Source organism: Nomascus leucogenys, chromosome 19 (genome assembly GCF_006542625.1).
Source record: "Nomascus leucogenys isolate Asia chromosome 19, Asia_NLE_v1, whole genome shotgun sequence".
In the NCBI taxonomy this organism is placed as follows: Eukaryota; Metazoa; Chordata; class Mammalia; order Primates; family Hylobatidae; genus Nomascus; species Nomascus leucogenys.
In genome coordinates this window covers 60,848,231-60,869,473 of record NC_044399.1, presented here as the reverse complement: position 1 = coordinate 60,869,473, position 21,243 = coordinate 60,848,231, and the positions used below count along the sequence as shown (strand labels likewise).

Below are 21,243 nucleotides of genomic sequence, written 5' to 3'. Positions count from 1 at the left end.
GACCGAGAGTGAGATATAAGATAGCTAATAAAAATGCCTAAATAATGAGAGTGTAAACAGGAGTATTTATCTAGAGGAATGTATGAAGAAGCCTGATTAGTTGATATTAAAACAAATTAAATGTAAGTTAATGCAGAAGAAAGCCTGAGCTCTGGAGTCCAGCACCCCTGGATTTGAATACCAGCCCTACCACTTCCGTGACCTTGAGCAAGTTACCTGCCCTCTTTGGAATTCAATTTCCTCATTTGTCAAATGGAGGAGCAGTACTAACCTCATAGGATGGTTTTAACTATTAAGTAAAACAATGCCAAAAATGTGTTCAGTATAGTGCTTAGCACACACTAAAGCACTTAATGAATGTGAATTATTATAGTATCAGCACTAAAATTGCCGTAGAGAAAGAGGAAAGGAGGGAGGGAAGAATGAAAAAAGGTTTGGAAGGTGGAACAAATTATTGCTTCAGACACCATGTTTTTGAGTGTTCACAAGTTGATAAAATCTCCCTGAAAAGCTTGGAGAGGCACAGGGTTGCTAACTGTTTTCCCAAGAAGAGACTTGAAGGTGGAGAAGGAAAATGCAAATAGTAACAACTACCATATACTATTACCATCATTTCATTGATCAAGGGACAGCGCAACACCAAAAAAACTTAGACAGGATGTAATATAATAAAAGATAGTCCATCCTTCTCATAAAAGTTAGGATGATAACCTTACATTGATAATATTTTGTTTGCCAACTTCTAAATATTTATATCTGTGAACTGGCATTTGAGAAGCATTAGTCTACAATGCCAGTCAGTTCAGAGAAGCATGTCAGATTATTTAAAAATGAGCATTATAAAACAAGACTGTGGATTGGATCTCTTCATATTTAAGTGATAGTTTGTTGGAATCTCTAACTCATATCTCATTAGGCTGATGAGAACACTAAAAGCAAAGTGCTTAACTCTGTTGGGCTTTTTAAAATCCCTCTCTGAAAAAAAGAAAGTGAATGCATTAGTAATGAATGTGTTGGTACCTCAGAGAGCATAAGATTAAATTTGGAAAATATTTTAAAGATTTTCCTCCTTTAGAGGAAGCTGCTTACTTTTCACGATTTTATCAAGCCTGTAGGACCTAATAGACTGTGTACACTGAACCCTTGGCACACCTGAGACCTGTGCCCCGTTCTGAGATCTGCAGCACTCACCCTCGCCACCACTGCAGCGTTTGCATCATCTCTGGGCACGCCCCCAAATATCATTTCCATCAGAATCACATATTTTTTTTATCTTAAGAATGGAGACAGTGCATACACTGCAGTGGTGGTGAGTGCTGGAGTTTATTCCGCTTAAAACATTGAAATAATAAGTGATTATGTATTAATCTTTTGCCTCTTCAATATTAATATAGTTTTTCCACTCAGCCTAGTCATCTAGTGGCCATTTTTCAAGGAAAGATACTGCCAGTTTGCCAGAATGTCCATAGTTAGAAACATGGGCAGGACTGAAGTTGGAATGCCAGTTGAGCTTGCCTGCTGCCAAGGGACGAGTGTCTCCCACCGCTGCCCCACACTTCCCAACGCCTGATGCATATTAGTACCTGGGAATATTCCACATGACCCCTGTGCCCATCTCTATGCCAGCCTCCTGGGGGCCAACCCAGAATGCACAGGGCATCCACTTATTTTATGAGGCGCGTCACCGTTCACCTAATGTTCGTAAGCATGGCTTCCTAAGTGGCTTGTCTTCTCTATTGTATTATATTTTAAAGAAGAGTTTTATAAAACTCTCAAACTGTACTACAATCTGAAAAACAATAGAATGAGTTGAAGATGAAATCCTAACCCCTATTTAGGATCCTGTTTGGTTTTTTTTTTAAGACCACTGACATTTTTGCAAAGCATTCATTGCTTAACAATTATTAACTATTATGACTTTCATGAGTTCGGTTGCTTACACCATTAGCTCAAAATAGCTCTCCTTTTGTTTCTGAAAATACTAACTTTTAATATCCATATGAAAATTCTCTAATCCACTTCTTTCGTTGAAACTAATACAGTATAAACATTTAGTTGAGTGCTAGCATTTTGTTCTATGGTTTTTAATTATGATTCAATCAAAACTGGAGGGTTTTGATTATGATTGTATATATTAGCTTTCATTTTTCTTAGAAACTTTTAACATTATTATTCTATGAGAAGGGTAGGTTAGCTGAATACAATTTGCCAGGTGATGGTTTTTTATTACTTACCATGATTATAGTTCTACCACTTAAACTGGGTGCCAGTTATTACATACACTGAACTAAGGAGAAAGTAGTCCATTTTCTTATACTCTAGGTCTATGACCAGTAGAGTTTTGTTCCTTACCTGAAGCATGTTAATCTGATTATTATGATTATTTCTCAGTCTTAAAGTATTAAATCTTGTTTTTTAAATTATCCTTATTTTAGTTACTGTTCCATATCCATATCACCTGTGAGTCTATTCGACCAAATAATTTATCTGTATATCTAGCCAAGTTGTTTCACCTGAAGTGTTTTAACATTCTCCCCCTTATATCGCCTTCCTAAGTTTTAGAAATAGCTTTCCAAAAATAACCTCATTATTTCCCACAAAGGAATCTCCCGTTATTCCCCCAAAGAATGTAAGGTTTTATTTCCCACACAAAAGCAAGCATGTCCTTCTTAGAACATCCTGGACTTCACTTGTAGTCCTTTCCAAAACCTGCATTTTTTTCTTTTCTTTTTGTTTTGTTTGTTTGTTTGTTTGTTTGTTTGTTTGTTTGTTTTGAGATGGAATTTTACCCTTGTTGCCTAGGCTGGAGTGAAATGGCACGATCTTGGCTCATTGCGGCCTTTGGCTCCCTGCAGCCTCTGCCTCCTGGGTTCAAGTGATTCTCCAGCCTCAGCCTCCCTAGTAGCTGAGATTACAGGCATGTGTCACCTCACCTGGCTAATTTTTTGTATTTTTAGTAGAGATGGGGTTTCGCCATGTTGGCCAGGCTGGTCTCGAACTCCTGGCCTCAGGTGATCCGCCCGCCTCAAAACCTGAATTATTTTGTCCTAAATGTTCTGAAAATGAGAAATGTCCCTGTTCCATGGCCTTTGACCGTTTGAAGTATCCCAGGATATTCTTATCTTTATTCTTTGGTCAGTTACAAGCTAGTCTCAATCTTAGTATTTTTTAAAGAAAAAATTACTTTGTACTTTAAAAATATATCACATGACTGCAGTTGTGGATATATGAATCTATACATGTGTTAAACTGCGCAGAACTAAACACACACACACACCCTCTCTCTCTCATTCTCTGTCTTGCCCTCCTTCTCTCTCCAGAATTAAACTCACGTCTACAAAGTTATAGTTTACTCAGCTTAAAACATTGAAATAGTAAGTTGTTTTTTACTATTTGGCCCCATGTTCTCATAAAAGATCAATCATAAATTTCATATTAGGCCAAGGAAATCTGACTCTTTTTTATCCCTGGCTCCTGTGGCTCTGTGACTGTGAGTTGATTGTTTTGTGCATCAATTTTTGACATTTACTATGAGAATTTAACCTTTCCTGTTTCACAGAAGTGCTATGAGAATTAATTGAATCGATGCCAGAATGGAAACAATATTTAATCAAAATTCAGAAGATGGATGAAAACATCTTCATTCTCAGTAAATGAATGCCTCCACTCATAGCAGAAAGCCCAAGTTTGCATGTAATAATATTGACATGTTGTTATTATGTATTTTGTCATTTCACAATTGGCTAAATATCTGATTATTGACAAATTCCAAGTGTCAAACTTTGGTACAGTGAATTTGCTCACTTCTCAAAGCATAAATACTCCATATTTTATTGTCAAGATGCTATTATTTATGTCAGTAGTAACAACTAGTATTTCTATAGCATTTGGCTTCTGGGGGACTCCAGACAGTTTCTATTTATTGCCTTATAATGCTGTAATCTTGTTTTGTCACCAAATAATGGTTGGAAAAACTGAGCTTCAAGAAAGATAATTGTCCAGAGTTTCTCACCAACTGCCCTCCCCTCTGCTTAGGACCAAAAGAATTATATTCTAATGCGGGTCTAATGTTATTTCTTTTATTAGAAGAAACAACTATTTCCTGCTTTTAAAAAGTCATCACTATTGAATTTGCAAGGAAATGGATACGTCCAAACCAAAGGAAGGACAGTGCTCTCAGAAGGCCAATTAAATATAAAAGTTTCTCATCAGATGGTTAATTTGAGAAGTTAGAAGAACGCTGTCTGGAGACAACAGATTCTTAAATGCAGGGAATACTACAGGAGTGAATGAAAATGGCACCATGTAAACCAAAATAACTATCCATGAGTTAGGAAGAAGACAACCTATTTGGAAGTATAAACTTCCCTGCAATACCAAAACCTTGTTTTAAAGAAACATAACAGAGTGGCCAAGCATGGTGGCTCACACCTGTAATTCCAGCACTTTGGGAGGCCGAGGAGGGTGGATCACAAGGTCAGGAGTTCGAGACCAGTCTGGCCAATATGGTGACACTCGTCTCTACTAAAAATACAAAAATTAGTCGGGCGTGGTGGCCTGTAGTCCCAGCTACTCGGGAGGCTGAGGCAGGAGAATCGCTTGAACCCGAGAGATGGAGGTTACATTGAGCCAAGATTGCTCCACTGCACTCCAGCCTGGGTAACAGAGCAAGACTCCATCTCAAAAAAAAATAAATAAATAAATAAAAAACAAAAACAAAAAAACCCATAAAGTCGGCAGGTTAAAGGACCCAGTTACTGCAGTGATTGGTCTGACTGCATGGTTCAAATCCTGCCTGTCTCTTTAGTTGAATGTCATTTTCAACAATGTAAGATATTTGTCCTCTTTCTGTGCCTCTGCGTCCTCATTTATAAAAGATAGGCAGGCCGGGCACAGTGGCTCACACCTGTAATCCCAACACTTTGGGATGCCAAGGTGAGTGGATCACCTGAGGTCAGGAGTTCGAGACCAGCCTGGCCAACATGATGAAACCCCATCTCTACTAAAAATACAAAAAATTAGCTGGGCATGGTGACGGGCACCTGTAATCCCAGCTACTCGGGAGGCTGAAGCAGGAGAATCACTTAAACCCAGGAAGCAGAGGTTGCAGTGAGCCGAGATCACGCCATTGCACTCCAGCCTGGGCAACAAGAACGAAACTCCATCTCAAAAAAAAAATAATAATAATTAAAATAAAATAAAACAAAAGATAGGCAATAATGATACCTGTTTCACAGTAGTAAATGACATAAGAACTTAAATTGTTAAACACAATACACAAACATTAGTGAATTCCCAAAAATTACTGTATAGAGTTAGGTGACTGAAGAATAAACTCTGTTCATTATTTTCTTTGGTTATTACAGTTCGAAGTATTATGAAAAGCAGAATAGCTTTTCTCATTCTAGTAAGTATATTTCTCAATAAAATAAAATCTGACACTTTTCATATTTTTGAGATCACAGATGTTCTTTCTTCTGATGAGTAAATATTGTGGAATGTTAGAGTGGAAACATCTTCCAAGTATATTTGGTTCAGCAGTTGTTCACCATTCACATTTTTATTAGTCTCTTATTGTGTGGCATTTCATGCATTATAGTGTGTGATATGTTAATTGAAAATATTTAATTTGTAGAATAAAGTTTTGCCAAATTCATTCTTTTGTTAAGCATCAATACATATAAAATAGATGCCTCTCCCAGAAGAATTTGAAGTTATAGCATGCTGTTTTCATTTTAGATCATAGCAGAACTTCAGACAACCATTTCCTCTCTGAAAGAAGAGAACAGCCAGCAGCAGCTTGCTGCAGAAAGGCGGCTCCAGGATGTTAGACAAAAGTTTGAAGATGAGAAGCAGCAGCTGATTAGAGATAATGACCAAGCAATCAAGGTAATCTGAAGACTTCAGTAACCAGTGGTACCAGCTGCTTTAATGTAATTAAAAGGAGGGCTGAAATCCCAGCAGTGGGCAGATGAATGCGGGTATCTGGCGTGTTCACACAGCCTGCAGTAATTCCATTCACTGGACTCTACCTTTGATGTATCCAGTGACTCAGGCTGATTTCCCTCTAAGAGATCGCATGCCAGCATAAAAAGTCATTTTTGGCAAGCCCAATCCATTCACATTGAACAAATATTTTAAAAATACCCTGTCCTTTCTCTTGAGAACCACTTTGGAATTGTCTCTTGAAATTAGAATGACTGTTTGAGCCCAGCACTGCTGGCTGTTAAAGTCAGAAGTCAGCTTCCAATTTGCATTCTGTTCTTTGCCCACATCCTTTCATTATGTATTCACATAATGAAAAATAACCTGTTCGAAGCTTGGAATGCCAACCATTTGATGTGCTTTGACACAGTACAGGATAGATGTGTTGCTGCTGAGAAACTAGGTTGTTTCCAAATGACTTCAGAGAATCACACCCTTAATAGCAACAGAAAATTCCCTGGACCCCAATTCTTTCAGTGATAGGCAGTTAGATCTCCAAGTAGTTTTTTCTTGGCTTCATAGCAGTGAATATTATTGTATGTGTCTACATCATACTGGGTTTAATGTGTGAAGATAAGCATCTGGAAACCTTTATAAATAAGGCTTAAAAGAGAACAAAAAATTTTTAAAGAATTCCCAGCAAAAGATTATTTTTCAGCGACTTTAGTTTGACATAACAATACTTAAAGCATGTGGAGTAATCATACAAAGCAAAGAACAATAAAAGAAAAATTTGGGTTTTATAGCTGCCCTTTCCTGCCTCACCTCTGCATCTTCTTTTTCTATAGCCTATTGCAGGCAATCTGAGTAATGTTGGGAAGAGTTAATGTTAACGTCAGTTGCTTTTTATATATTCCCTTTAAGCTGAGACAACACTAATAGAATAAAAAGCCTTAACAGATGGACAAAACCTTCAAGGCCATTACATCCGGCCTCCTCACTTTACCATTGAGGACTTTTTTTTTTTAATGACATTTTTCCTATATATTTCCACCTGCAAGCTTATTTCCCCTACCTGTGTTATGAGACCAAAAAAAAAAAAAAGAGAGAGAGATTTTTTTTTCATATTCTGGTGGTTTAAAAACATCTTTCAAGTTTTTTTCATTTACAAATGCACAGGAAGTGCCTCCATTGATCTATGGAACTGTTTTGCTTCACATAAATTGCATTACATATTTTGCTTAAATTGTTTTAGTTCTATAAAATTTACATATTAAGTGCATTTCTGTTTCACTTTATATCCAAATACCAAGTGGTAGGTAATATCCAAATTTTAAATGAACAATCAAATCTCAATATAAGCAAAAATGGAAAATATGAATGTACTCCTGACAACATAGTTCTGGTATTGTTTCTTGATGATTAAAAAAATCTTGAAAGAATTATAATTAGTACAGTTGCTCATTTTAAACTAATTCTTACCGTTTTAATTATTTAATTTTTAAATTAATAATAATTTAATTATAAATCCTTACAGTTTTATAATATATATAAAAACCATATGTACCATATGTTACCTGAAAATAAAAAATTAAAATTACAGTATAGGTAAGATATAGCTCAGTTTTGATTCACTCACTTAGATTATACATAAAGTAAATGACATTTCTTTTTTACTAACCTACATTAAAGTTGCTAAGGTAATTGATTCATTAGCGTTCATTGCCTTGGCTCTTTTTTTAAGGCTATATCACAAAAAATACTGTGAATAATAGCTGATATTTACTCATCATGTACTATGTTCCAGGCTCTGCCATTTTCATTCATCTCATGTTCCATTATCTCATTTAAGCCTTATGGTAATCTTCATGAGGAAGGTATTTCTGTCATCCCCATATACAAATGGGGAAACTGCGACTATGAGGTTAAATAACTAGCCCAAGATCATCCTGCTGAACAATTGGCAGAGGCAGTTTCAAGCCACAATCTGTCTTACTTGAGAGCCTCAACTATTAACTATTATACCATACCCCAGTGTACTACATTCTGTCCATAAAAATGAGTCCAATGACCAAGTGCGAAAATGAACCTAGATATTCTCATTCTATTCTTCTCTCTGCATGAATGATATAACATTTTTGCAACAGTTGTTTGATTTGGACATTCTGATTATATTTAAGTGTTTTGTACACATAGGTTTAGGTACATGAATAGATATTGATACTCAGAGAGAGGCACAGCCGCTATGAGGCTTGATTTTCTGGGACCAAATACATTTGTCTGCCGATATATTCAATAGTGCCGTAAAAGTAGCGTGCATGCTAATTGTGAGACATACTTCACTCCTTTTCTGGGTTGATGATGAACTGACCTTTTTCAAGCTGGTGATCAAGAATGGAGACAGAGAGTAAACCTAGTACTCATTCTGTCAGAGCTTATAATAATGTTTCCGCAGATAAATCATTAAAGTAATTCTAGAGAAAATTTGAGTATACTGAAATCCACTTAAAGGGTCACCAGTCATGTGCAATATAACTTGATAAAACATTTCTGAAGGATAATTTGGCAATACCTATCATTATTAAATTGCCTGAGAGATATACCTAGCCTTTGACCCATTTTCAGAATTTGCCCAAAGGTGGCAATTAATAATCGCACTAAGCTTTAGCTAATCAAAAAGATGCTTATTCTAGCTTTCATCCTTTCAGTCAATAGTTATTTATTCAGCTCCTCTTATGTGACAGGTACCTGCAACACCAGCATTCTCTATATCCTTTCTATATTTTTAACTATAGCAAATACACTGAAAACTGTGCACTATAGGAAATGATGTTGGAGAGCATATTTAAGGATATTGAAAATGTTCACATGATATTTTTCAATGAACATGCACATCCCAAAACATAGATATGAGCTCATTTTTGCAAAACAAAAGTATAACTCAAGAGAAAAAAAGACTACAATTATATCAAAATTTTACTAATGGATATCTCTGAGTGGTAGAATTTATGATTTTTTAATTTTATCTATATTTAAGCTATAATAGCACTTTTGCACAGAGAAGCAATAAAAATTGTTTGGTAAAAAGGGAAAAGCTACCAGCCTGAAGAAATCCATTGAACATTATGGGAATAGTGGTAGGTGAGACAAACAGCAGGCATGATCCTCACTGTCCAAGAAATAACAGATGAAGTAAGGTCTTTTACAAAACAGAATTCCTTTAGTGTAAAAAGAGTTACACAAACGAACAAAATTCATAAGAGTAGATTTTTTTTTTTTTTCTGAGATGGAGTCTTGCTCTGTTGCCCAGGCTGGAGTGCAGTGGCACGATCTCAGCTCACTGCAACTTCTGCCTCCTGGGTTCAAGCAATTCTCCTGCCTCAGCCTCCCACCAAGTAGCTGAGATTACAGGTGCCCACCACCACACCTGGCTAATTTTTGTGTTTTTAGTAGAGATGGGGTTTCACCATGTTGGCCAGGCTGGTCTCAAACTCCTGACCTCAGGTGATCCGCCCACCTCAGCCTCCCAAAGTGCTAGGATTACAGGCGAAAGCCACTACACCCAGCAAGAGTAGATCTTTTATGCTGTAACACCCTATCTTCTAAAAATCAATAGCAAAAAAATCGTCTTTGTCACTTATTTACTGCCTTAGCTCACTCCTTACATTCAAAGTCACACCTTTCAAAAGAGTTATCACCACTGCATACCCCAAAACTTGATGGCTTAGAGCAATGTCTATCTGTCCATAATTCTTTGGATCAGAAATTTGGGCAGGGATCAGCTGGGTGGCCCATCTGCTCAATGTGTGGCATTGGCTGGGGTGCCTCATGAGGTTACGTTCAGCAGAAAGCTTGGCTGGGGTTGGAATGTCTGAGCTGGTTTCAGGCCCATGCCATATGGCCTTTTTAACAGATTAATCAGACTTTTCACCTAGTAGCTGATGTCAAAGAGAAATAATTAAAAGGGGTAAAAGCAGAACCTGTATTTCCATTAAGCCCTGCCCTAGAAAGATTCACAAAGTCACTTCCACCACATTTGATTGACCAAGATAGGTCATAGGGCCAGCCCAGAATCTAGGAGAGGAGAAATAGTGGCCGTTCTCTCAGTGGGAGGAATGGCATAGATTTTGAGGCCATCTTAAATATACCACAGTAGTCTATACTAAAGGTCCGGTTTTTATCTCCCATTTATGCCTCCACTATACAAAATAGTACAAAGAGGAAAATATCTATATTCCTACTACCTATAATCAACATTATTTAACATCATGGCATATTTGCATCCATCTTTTTTTATAAAGAAAATCTATTATCTTGTTTTTGAAGAAGTAGAAATGTCATATGCTCATTTATAAATAATTTAAAATGCAAGAATAAAAAACGGTAACAGTTTTTAAAGTCACCCCAAATCCTATCATCCAGAAATAACCATCATAGAATTAAGGTAAACATTATTTCTTATATCCTACTGTGTATAAGGGAAAAAGAACAGAAAGCCGAGTAGGTTTTTGAAATGAGTACTATAGATTTTTTTTGTTGTTTTAGAAAAATCTTTAATTTTACTTTAATTCAACAGATGAAAGAAACTAGAGTAAAACAGAGGAACTGTTGAATTTTTGGACAGAACATGTTGATTTTGGCTGAAAAACGTGTACTTTTGCACCCTCATACTTTCTCCCGTAACCCTTCCCTGCCACCTCCTACCTTGGATAGTAGTAGTATTTTCACACTGTCCGGGTTTATGATATTCACAATTTTTAAACCATATCCTACAGTTTAATTCTCATGCTATATTCCAATCTATGCAGTGTTTATACTAGGCCTTTTACCATAGTGGCTCCATTCCCACAGTTTTTACTTTGATTTGTTTCTTAATTGATTGGATGGTGCTGTCTTCCCTGAGTTTTTTCATGTTTAAGAATGTCTGCTGGCTAACCTGTATGATTGAATGGCATGTTACGTGGGTGCGTTGTTCCTGTTCACATTTTCTTCCCGTGTGTAAACACGGCTCATCGAGTGTTTAAGATTGCTATGAGAAGCTTGGGCTAGACAGACCAGCAGACATGACCCCGCAGACTTTTCTGTCTGCAGACCAGCAGACATAGACCGAGTGCACCTCCATGGAAGTGATTTGCATTTTCTAAGGCATTCCTGAAGAAGTCTTCTCATGTAAGTTTAGTAGATTAACCAGGATAAATTCTGTAAGCGACTGAGATATGTCTACATGTTCAGTATTCAATAGCAAATGCTTCTGAGGCATAGTGGTTCTCCTTATAAGAGAAACTGACTTGTAGTGAGTGTCTCTGTGTGTTCTCTGACCTGAGGGAAGGGGAAGGCAGAGCTGGCGCACAAGCCAGCATGCATCTGGCTGAACTGACTGTTCTCGTTTTGAGATTATGTTAAGTGTGTTTTAGGGTTCACACTACCTACACGGGAGCAGCATCTTCTATTCCTTTGAGTTTGTAATGATCCCAATTTGGTGTATGTCTCTGAAGTCCTTTCCTCAGAGGTAGCCAGCCCTGATGTTTATCTGTTTTTCTACCACATCCATCTCCCCTACTCTCAGCCAGAAGAGGAAAAAAATGAGGCTGCCATGCCATTTGCTTCTGTCCAGATTTGGTGACAGTATTGAGAATTCTCAGGATTTTGACTCATAAAAAAATAGTGATCCTAGGGGCATGGGCAAGTTTTGAAGTTGAGCGCCTGTGTAACGCTTCACTGTGCTCCAGAATTACATTTCTTTCCTTGACCACAGGTTTTTGATGGTTTTTGTATGATGTCTACCTTACCACCCAATATTGTTCTGTTGGTGCATTTTTGCTAGCTTTTACTCTTCTTTACTGATTTTATTGGTGTTGGGAGAGGGACATTCAATCTACTATCTAATCTTGAGAAGCCTATCTGACTTCTTTATAACATTTAACAAGGATCTTCTGCTGCTCAGATATTACAACAATAATGCTGCCTAACAAACACTTTTGGAGACTCAGTGGCTTTCACTCACATTTTTTTTTCTTGGAACATGTCTGCGGGTCGCTGTTGTGGTTCAAATTCAGAATGTGCATTGACTGACTGGGTTTGACTCCAGGCTTTAGATCGGATTCAGGCCAGCTCTACACGTCTGTACAGTTGGCTTGGACTAGTAGTTGTCCAGAATATCCTGTTCGTGGTAGATTACAGAAGTGCAAGAGGATGGGTTGAAAGAAATCACTGCATCCTCAGCCTCATTTCTGTCCACATCAATGAGGCAGGGAAATTATATACTGACTCTAGTTAGAAGACCATGAACATCTGTGAACAACGATTTAATCTGCACATGACTAGCCTCTAAAAACTTCCTTAGCTCTATGGCAGCACTTTCCTGGAGCATCTACCTTTCGGAACCCCTCTTTCCCATTCTTGTTGCCGTCTCCTCTTTTTTGCACTGAAATAATGGTATTAGTTAGGGCCTATTTTGTTTTCTCTGTATATACTGGATTGTCCCTGGACAATCTCATCCCTCCATGTTAACTTCCAGACAAATGAATTTTGAATTTTCATCGCCATTCAAACTTTTCTCCTGAGCCCTCAGTCCACATTTCTGACTACTACTGGACATTTCCATTTGGATGGACCATAGACTGTACACTCTAGACTTGTCATAAACTGAATTTATCTTCCTCTTGCTCTTCTCCCAGCCCCAGCCTGCTCTTCTTCTTGTATTGATTATCTGAATTAAAGTACCACCATCATCCACCTACTCACTGAAGTCAGATTTCCTAGAAATCCCCCTGAATTAATTATTTCCTTCCCTTACCTCTTATAGGTCAGTTCCTAGAGAAAACTCCTAAATATCTCCAAACTCATACCCCACTCCCCAATCACTACATCCTACCTTCTAGGTCAGATTGTCATCATCTTTGACCTTGCCTAGCACAATCACCCTTATCTAGAATCACTGCCAATAACTCGACCCTCTCAGATCTATGCCTCACACTATTGATAAGGTAACTTTTCTAAAACGCAAATATGGGCATGTTGTTTTTTCTTAAAATTCATCAATGGCTTTCTGTTGCCTACAGGATAAAACCTATACTTGTCAGCATGGCATACAAAACACTTTATGATCTAACAGCAGCTCTTAAGGTATTCTCTGCAGACTCCGATGACTCCCTGAGACCTTTACAATAGCCCCACAAGGTCAAAACTATTTTCGTAATAACACAAAGACATCACTTTCCTTTTTTACTATATTGATACTTGACAGATGATATAGAAGCAGTGGTGGGTAAAACTGGTGGTGGCTTCACACAAAACAAGGCTTTAACATGAAACCATATGGCTGGTCATTATTTTCTTCACTACCATGTACTTATGGTTAAAAAAAAAAAAAAAGCAATAAAATATACAGACGGTCCCTTATTTACAGTGGCTCAACTTACAATTTCTCGACTTTATGATAGGTTAATCAGGGTATTAAGTGCATTTTCAAGTTAACGATATTTTCTACTTACATTGGGTTTATTGAGACTTAACACCATCTTAGTTGAAGAGCGTCTGTATTGATTTTGTTAAATCTCAAACCTCGAGGACACATCTCTTTTAATATTAATAGGAAGTACACATGAAGCACTTCTGCTGCATACTGAAGTAGGATGACTGTCTTAGAGAAAAGCAGTTCTGTGTCTGTATGAGTATGAGCTGAACTCTAGTCACTCTGAAAGAACAATTGACAGGCAACCTATGCTTATTCACACTTGAGTATTTGGCAGATGTTTTCTTGAAAATGAATGAAATGAAACAAGCCTGACATTTCAAGGATAACAACTGACTATATTGTTGCTAATGATAAAATTTGAGCTTTCAAGCAAAAATTAGAATTTTGGAAAACTAATACCACCACTGTGAACCTGACAGCCTCACAATACTTACAGACTTTTCTGTTAAGATCAGTGATATTATTAGTGATGTGGATGGGAAGGAAGAGAATGAAGTGTATCAACATTTGGAAGATTTGTATAACTCACAGAACCATGTTTTCCAAATGACAAACACCTGATGTTACAAAACCATGCCTGAGTAAAAGATCCATTCAAACTACAAAAGAGACCAATAGATGTTAGTGTAATAGTATGAAAAGCTCACTGATAGAGTTTCAGATTCCACATTGCAACTAACTTTTAAGAAGCTACCACTTGTCAAGTTTTGGCATAGTAACAAAAATATCCACGGTCATCTAAAAAGGCTACTAAAATACTCCTCCGTTTTCTAACTTCTTATCTGTGTGAGACTAGATTTTCTTCCTATTCTTCAATCAAAGTAACATCTTGCAAGAGATTGAATGCAGAAGCATATTTGAGAATCAGCTGCCTTCTCTCAAATCAGACATTGAAAAGATTTGCAAAAAATGAAACATAGCTAGTTGTCTCACTAATTTTTTTTTGCTTTGGAAAATAGTTATTTTTCTATTAAAATATTATATTTATGTTTACACATAATAGGTTTATTACTATTTTAATGAATAAAATGTTTTAATATTTCTTAGTTTTAACATGTAATATGATAAATTCAGTAGATGTAATCCACATATACAAAACCTCTTTGGGGTTGTCAGTTTGTAAGAGTGGAAAGGAATCCTGAAACCCAACACTTGGAGAACCACTTGTCTAGACATCACCCTCCAGTCCCCCTCATCAGCTGCCAGTGCTCAACATAGATGCCATGTTCTCTATTTTCCCATGCCCCATGGGAAATGCCCATGAGCTCTGTGTAAAGTGTCCTTTCCCTTTGACTTAAGGTCATCTTTTCTGTGAAGCATCAGATTGAGAAACTCATGCCAACCTTATTCATCCCTCTAATGAAGTGTTTGCTGTGTTACAATGCTGACCCACAATCCCTCACCCAGTCCAAATCTGCAGGTTCTAGGAAGGTGGTGCTTGTGCTGTATCTGCATTGGGTCCTGGGATAGCACAGTCTACTCAGACAAATACAGGAACAGTGAAATGTGTGAGTGTCCCCAGTGAATGAGACAAGCAGAGATTATAAGTACCCACCCAACATCAGTCAGGTTTTTTTCCCAAAGAAGTTAACTGCAGACTTTCAAAAACAATTTGTGTTTTGCAGAGGATTTTTGGATTTCAGGAGTGCAGATAGAACCTTGTGGACCTGTATTTAGATTATCTTTCTCACCATCTAGACTGTGAGGTTTTTGAGAGCAAGCTTTAGTGCAATGTTTGTTTCAATGGAAGTGCTGGAAATAACACAGAGTAAACGAATGATGTTCCCTCATAAATCACAAAAGGTTCTGATAACAAATAGTGTCACTTTATTCTCTTGTGATTTTATTTTTAGTGGCAGCAAGCTCATAAATATTTTGTAATGGTATAGCAGATATTGGGAGAGAACTCAGATCTTGCCATATATTTTGCCTAATTATGCAGATTCTAAAAAAATATGTGCTTGTATATTCAGACACACCTCATTTTATTGCACTTCATTTTATTGCATCTCACAGACATTGTGTTTTTTACAATTCAAGGTTTGTGGCAGCTCTGTGTCAAGCCTATTGGCACCGTTTTTCCAACAGCATGTGCTTACTTTATGTCTCTGTGTCACATTTTGGTAATTCTCGCAATATTTCAGACCTTTTCATTATTATATCTGTTATGGTGATTGATCTGTTTTCAGTGATCTTCGATGTTACTATTGTCATTGTTTTGGGGTGCCACGAACTGCACCCATGGGAGACAACAAACAATAAGTGTTGTGTGTATCCTAACTGCTCCACTTCCTGGCCATTCCCCCATCTCTCTCCATCTCCTTGGGCCTTCCTCTTCCCTGAGACACAACAATATTGACGTAGGTCAATTAATAATTCTACAATGGCCTCTAAGTGTTCAAGTGAAAAGAAGAGTCACACATCTCTAACTTTAAACCAAAAGCTAGAAATTACTAAGTTCAGTGAGGAAGGCATGTTGAAAGCCGAGACAGGCCCAAAGCTAGGCCTCTTGTACCAAACAGCCGCATTGTGAATGCAAAGGAGAAGTTCTTGAAGGAAATTAAAAGTGCTTCTCCAGTGAACACATGAATGGCAGAAAGCAAAGCAGCTTTGTGGTGATAGGGAGAAAATTGTAGCAGTCTAGTAGAAAATCAAACTAGCCACAACCTTTCCTTAAGCGAAAGTCTAATTCAGAGCAAGGCCATAAATTTCTTCAATTCTGTGAAGGCTGAGAGAGGTGAGGAAGCTGCAGAAAAAAAGTCCGAAGCTAGCAGAGGCTTGTTCATAAGGTTTAAGGAAAGAAGCCATCTCCATAACGTAAAAATGCAAGGTGAAGCAGCAAGTGCTGAAGCTACAGCAAGTTTCCCAGAAGATCTAGCTAAGGTCATTGATGAAGGTGACTACACTAAATGGCCGATTTTCTGTGTAGATGAAACAGCCTTCTATTGGAAGAAGATGCCATCTAGGACTTTTATTGCTAGAGAAGCTTTAAAACTACAAAGGACAGGCTAACTCTCTTGTTCAAGGCAAGTGCAGCTGGTGACTAAGGCCAGGGCTCATTAACCATTCCAAAAATCCTAGGACCCTAAAGAATGATGCTAAATCTAATCTGCCTGGGCTTTTTCAGTGGAACAAGAAAGCCTGTACTGCAGCTTGGTTTACAGCATGGTTTAGTGAATATTTTAAGTCTGCTATTGAGACCTCCTGCTCAGAAAAAAAGATTCCTTTAAAAAAAATTACTGCTGATTAACCATGCACCTGGTCACCCAAGAGCTCTGATGGAGATGTACAAGGAGATGAATGTTGTTTTCTTGCCTGCTAACACAGCATCCATTCTCCAGCTCATGAATCCAGGAGTCATTTCAACTTTCAAGTCTTATTATGTCAAAAATACACTTCATAAGACGATAGCTGCCATAGATGGTAATTCCTCTGATGGATCTGGGCAAAGTAAATTGAAAACTTTCTGGAAAGGCTTCACCATTTTAGAGCCATTAAGAACATTTTTTATTCATGGAAGAGGTCAAAATATCAACATTAACAGGAGTTTGGAAGAAGTTGATTCCAACTCTCACGAATGACTTTGAGGAAGTAACTGCAGATGTGGTAGAATAGCAAGAGAACTAGAATTGGAAATGGAGCCTAAAGATGTGACTGAATTGCTGCAACCTCATGACCAAACTTGAATGAAGAGTTGCTTTTTTTTTTTTTTTTTGAGACGGAGTCTCGCTCTGTTGCCCAGGCTGGAGTGCAGTGGCGCAATCTTGGCTCACTGCAAGCTCCGCCTCCCGGGTTCACGCCATTCTCCTGCCTCAGCCTCTCCAAGTAGCTGGGACTACAGGTGCCCGGCACCACGCCCGGCTAATTTTTTTGTATTTTTTTTTTGGTAGAGACGGGGTTTCACCGTGGTCTCGATCTCCTGACCTCGTGATCCGCCCGCTTCGGCCTCCCAAAGTGCTGGGATTACAAGCGTGAGCCATCGCGCCCGGCCGAAGAGTTGCTTTTTATGGATGAGCAAAGACAATGTTTTCTTGAGATGGAATCTGCTCCTGGTGAAGATGCTGTGAACATTGTTGAAATGACAGCATAGGATTTAGAATATTTTATCAACTTAGTTGATAAAGCAGTGGCAGGATTTGAGAAGCTGGACTCCCATTTTCAAAGAAATTCTACTGTGGTTAAATCAAACAGCATCATATGCTACAGAGAAATCTTCCGTGAAAGGAAGTCAATTGGTGCAGTGAACTTTATTTTTATCTTGTTTAAGAAATTGCCGCAGCCACCCCAGCCTTCAGCAACCACCACCCTTATTAGTCAGCTGCCATCAGCATCAAAAGCAAGACCCTCCACCAATAAAAAGATTAGCACTCTCTGGGCGCTCAGATGATTGTTAACATGTCTTAGCAATAGGAAAGTTTTAATTAAGGTATGTACATTGTTCTTTTAGACATAATGCTATTGCACACTTAATAGACTACAGTATAGTGTAAACATGACTTTTATATGCACCGGGAAACCAAAAAATATGTGAGACTCTCTTTATCATGGTATACACTTTATTACAGTGGTCAGGAACTGAACTTGCAGTATCTCCGAGGTATGCCTGTATTATCTAAGAACATAATTTGTATATTCCAGGGGCAATGCCCACAAAAGGCTGTATGCCAAAGCCAAGTTATCTAAATGTGAGTTAGCACTATCCACTGAGCTCACAGAAGTTCATTTGGGGAAACGTTAGAAATAGTTCTTTAAAGAGACTGTGGAACATTCTTCTGGCATCACTGCACCACCAGGGCTAAGTCCTTTCTTTGAAGCTAGCGTATTGAAAGTTTCTCACTGTGAAGCCAGATGTCCAAGCAGAGATTTCATATCGAGGAGAAATGTTGTAAAATTTTTGCTTGCAGACATAGAAAAGAGATTTTACAGCATTGATGCTTCTCTCCCTTGGCTACTGACTGGAGTTCACAAGAAAAGGTCAGCTGCCAGTAGGACATCTAGCAATCTGGTCTGTGTTACCAGAATTGCTTGGTTGGGGGCAGGGAGTGGGGGGTGTAGAATATTTCATAAGATTGGGCAATTCTTACTGTGCTAAAAGCTTACAGGAATCAATTTCCCAAAGAATAAAATTACAAACCTCACTGTGGTGTTTTAGTAGCATTGAGAAACGGGAAGAAATCTCGATGCCTAGCATCAAATGGCATTGTTTGGGACCTGTTCATTATTTAATTCTTGTCTCCCCTGTATGCACGTCCTAAGGGCACAAGGAAAGTGGCATTTTCTTTGTGCCCTCCTGAATTAGAATTAATAATGCTAAGAATAGAAATATATTTTCCATCCCACCTAAGAAGGTTTGCCTGCTCACTCAGAAATGAAGACAGAGCCATTCAGTCATAGTAGCATAAAGCATAAGTGCCATTTTTCAGGAAGAATGCTCTGGAAGATAAGCTTGGATACACTGTAGCCGTGAATGACCTTGCTTCCTAGAGCAAGGAGAAGCAGTAGAAATAAATGAGCATAGAAGAAATGAACAGTTCTCTCTCAAAAGTTTTTTTTTACCCCATAGCTTCCATCCGATTCTATTCTCTGGCAGTTTTTATTTTATTTTAAAACTAGTCAAATAAGATTCTTTGTTCAGTGGACAAAATCCTTCAAGTGCTATAAGAGCTATTTTTAGCCACTGGAACATTGCCTTGTGTACGTTAAGGAATCAAGGTTTGATGAGCGAATGCACGAATGTGTGAGTAGAGAGAGTGTGATCAAAAGAACACAGGTGAAAGTAGATTCCTCTTCACCAATGGCTAAATTGTACTCTTTGGAAGTCACTAGGTGACTATATATGGTTAATTAGTTTTTCTGTTTGTTTGTTTGAGACAGAATCTCACTGTGTGGCCCAGGCTGGAGTGCAGTGGCATGATCTTGGCTCTCTGCAGCCTCCAACTCCTGGGCTCAAGTGATCCTCCCTCCACAGACCCCAACCTTAGTAGCTGGGACTACAGATACAGGTCACCACGCCCAGCTAGTTTTTGTATTTTTAGTAGAGACAGGGTTTCACCATGTTGCCCAGGCTGGTGGTTAATTGTATTATTGCATGGTCCAAAATGAAGTACTTTGGTTAATAAACTATTGGAATATATATGGATAATTTTAGTTTTTTAATTTTAAAAATTTAACAAAAAACTACTTGGACATTGTTAATCTTTAATAATGATAAACTGTATTGGAGATAATTCAAAGGCAGTATAATGAACATAATGATCATTGAGTGACATAAATATAAGCCTCAGCAACCAAAATTACTGAATGATCAATTTAATATGTATTAGGTGGTGCAAAAGTAATTGCAGTAATGGCAAAAATCGCAATTACTTTTGCACCAGCCTAATATATGCTACATAGGTGTATATGCACATATTTATATATGCAGTCATATGTCACATAACAACATATCAGTCAAGATGGACTACATAGATGATGGTAGTCCCATAAGATTATAATGAAATAAATGATGAGAAATCCTTACTGCCTAGTAACTTCTTAATGATCCTGACCCTTTGTAGGCCTAGCCTAATGTGTGTGTTTTTGTCTTATTTTTAACAAAAAGTTTACAAAGTAAAAATAAAAAAAATAGAAAAAAGTTTATGGAATAAGGATATAAAGAAAAATAGAATATATACAATTACTATCTGTCAAATAAAAATAATTTTTAACAAAGAAAAAATATTTTATAGCTGCACAATGTGTTTCTGTTTTAAGCTGTTATTATGAAAGAGTCAAAAAGTTTAATTTTTGTGTGTGTGAAGTTTATAAAGTGAAAGTATTCCAGTAAGCTAAGGTGAATTCATTATTGAAGAAAGAAAATGTTGTTTTATAAATTTAGCATAGCCTAAGTGTAGAGTATTTTAAAGTCTACAGTAGTGTACAGTAATGTCCCAGGCCTTCACATTCACTCACCACTCACTCATTGACTCACAAGTACAACTTCCAGTCCCACAAGCTCCATTCATGGTAAGTGCACTATGTAGGTGCACCATTTTGTATCTTTTATACTGTACCTTTTCTTTGTTTAAATATATTTAGATAATTGCCTATAGTGCAGTAATGATAAAGTAATGTTACAGTATAGTAACATGCTGTACTATAGGCAATTATACCACAATGTCATAAGGTGCAGGAAATACATTTACTCAAGTACCACCGGTACAACAGTTCTCTTTCTCCCATGTCCTTGATGAAATTGACTCACAGCTCCAGGCCCTATAGGCATGGCTAAGCTCAATAAGCAGAGTACGGTCTCTAGACAAGTGGATAGACTGTATGGCATTGTTTCTCTTGCAACCCTTCCTAGCTACCAACCAACCTCTTGTTCTTTTTCTGATGTGTATATGATTCAGCTCTTCCATCTATTCTCTTAAAGTTCCTTTTGTAATCCCACCATAATATAGAAAGTTTACAGAGTAACCTATCACCTCTTCTCTAAATTCCACAGTGTTTTTCTACTTCTAATCATCCTCTAGCTCTATGGAGCATTTGACTATATTGATTGACCAACAATTTTCCTTCTAAAACAGGCGTTGTCAAACTTTTTCTGTAAAGGGCCAAATAGTAAAAATGTTAGGCTTTGCAGGCTATATAGTCCCAGTTGAAGCTATTTAGCTTTTAGCATTGTGGCCTGAGAGCAGCCATAGACAGTATGTCAACAGATGGGCATGGCTATGTTCCAGTAAAACTTTATTGACAAAACCAAGATAAATGCTAGATTTGGCCAGCTGGCTGTAGTTTGCCAACCTTAACTTAGCTTAGCTTATATGATACTTCTTTTACTTGTCTGTCTTCTGCTGGTC

At 37.7% G+C, this 21,243-nt stretch overlaps 1 protein-coding gene across 6 annotated transcripts in view; it reads left to right on the top strand.

The window, feature by feature from the left end:
- The window catches only part of CEP112 (centrosomal protein 112), a 556,849-nt gene that overhangs the window by 442,679 nt on the left and 92,927 nt on the right, over positions 1-21,243 (top strand). For 5 of the 6 annotated variants that reach the window (XM_030800677.1, XM_030800675.1, XM_030800674.1 and 2 more), the window contains one exon: positions 5,740-5,889. In XM_030800677.1, the coding sequence (XP_030656537.1) occupies positions 5,740-5,889 (150 nt within the window). Of the gene's footprint in view, positions 1-3,320; positions 3,369-5,739; positions 5,890-21,243 lie in introns of those variants that run through there. The other variant, XM_030800679.1, reaches the window with a different exon arrangement.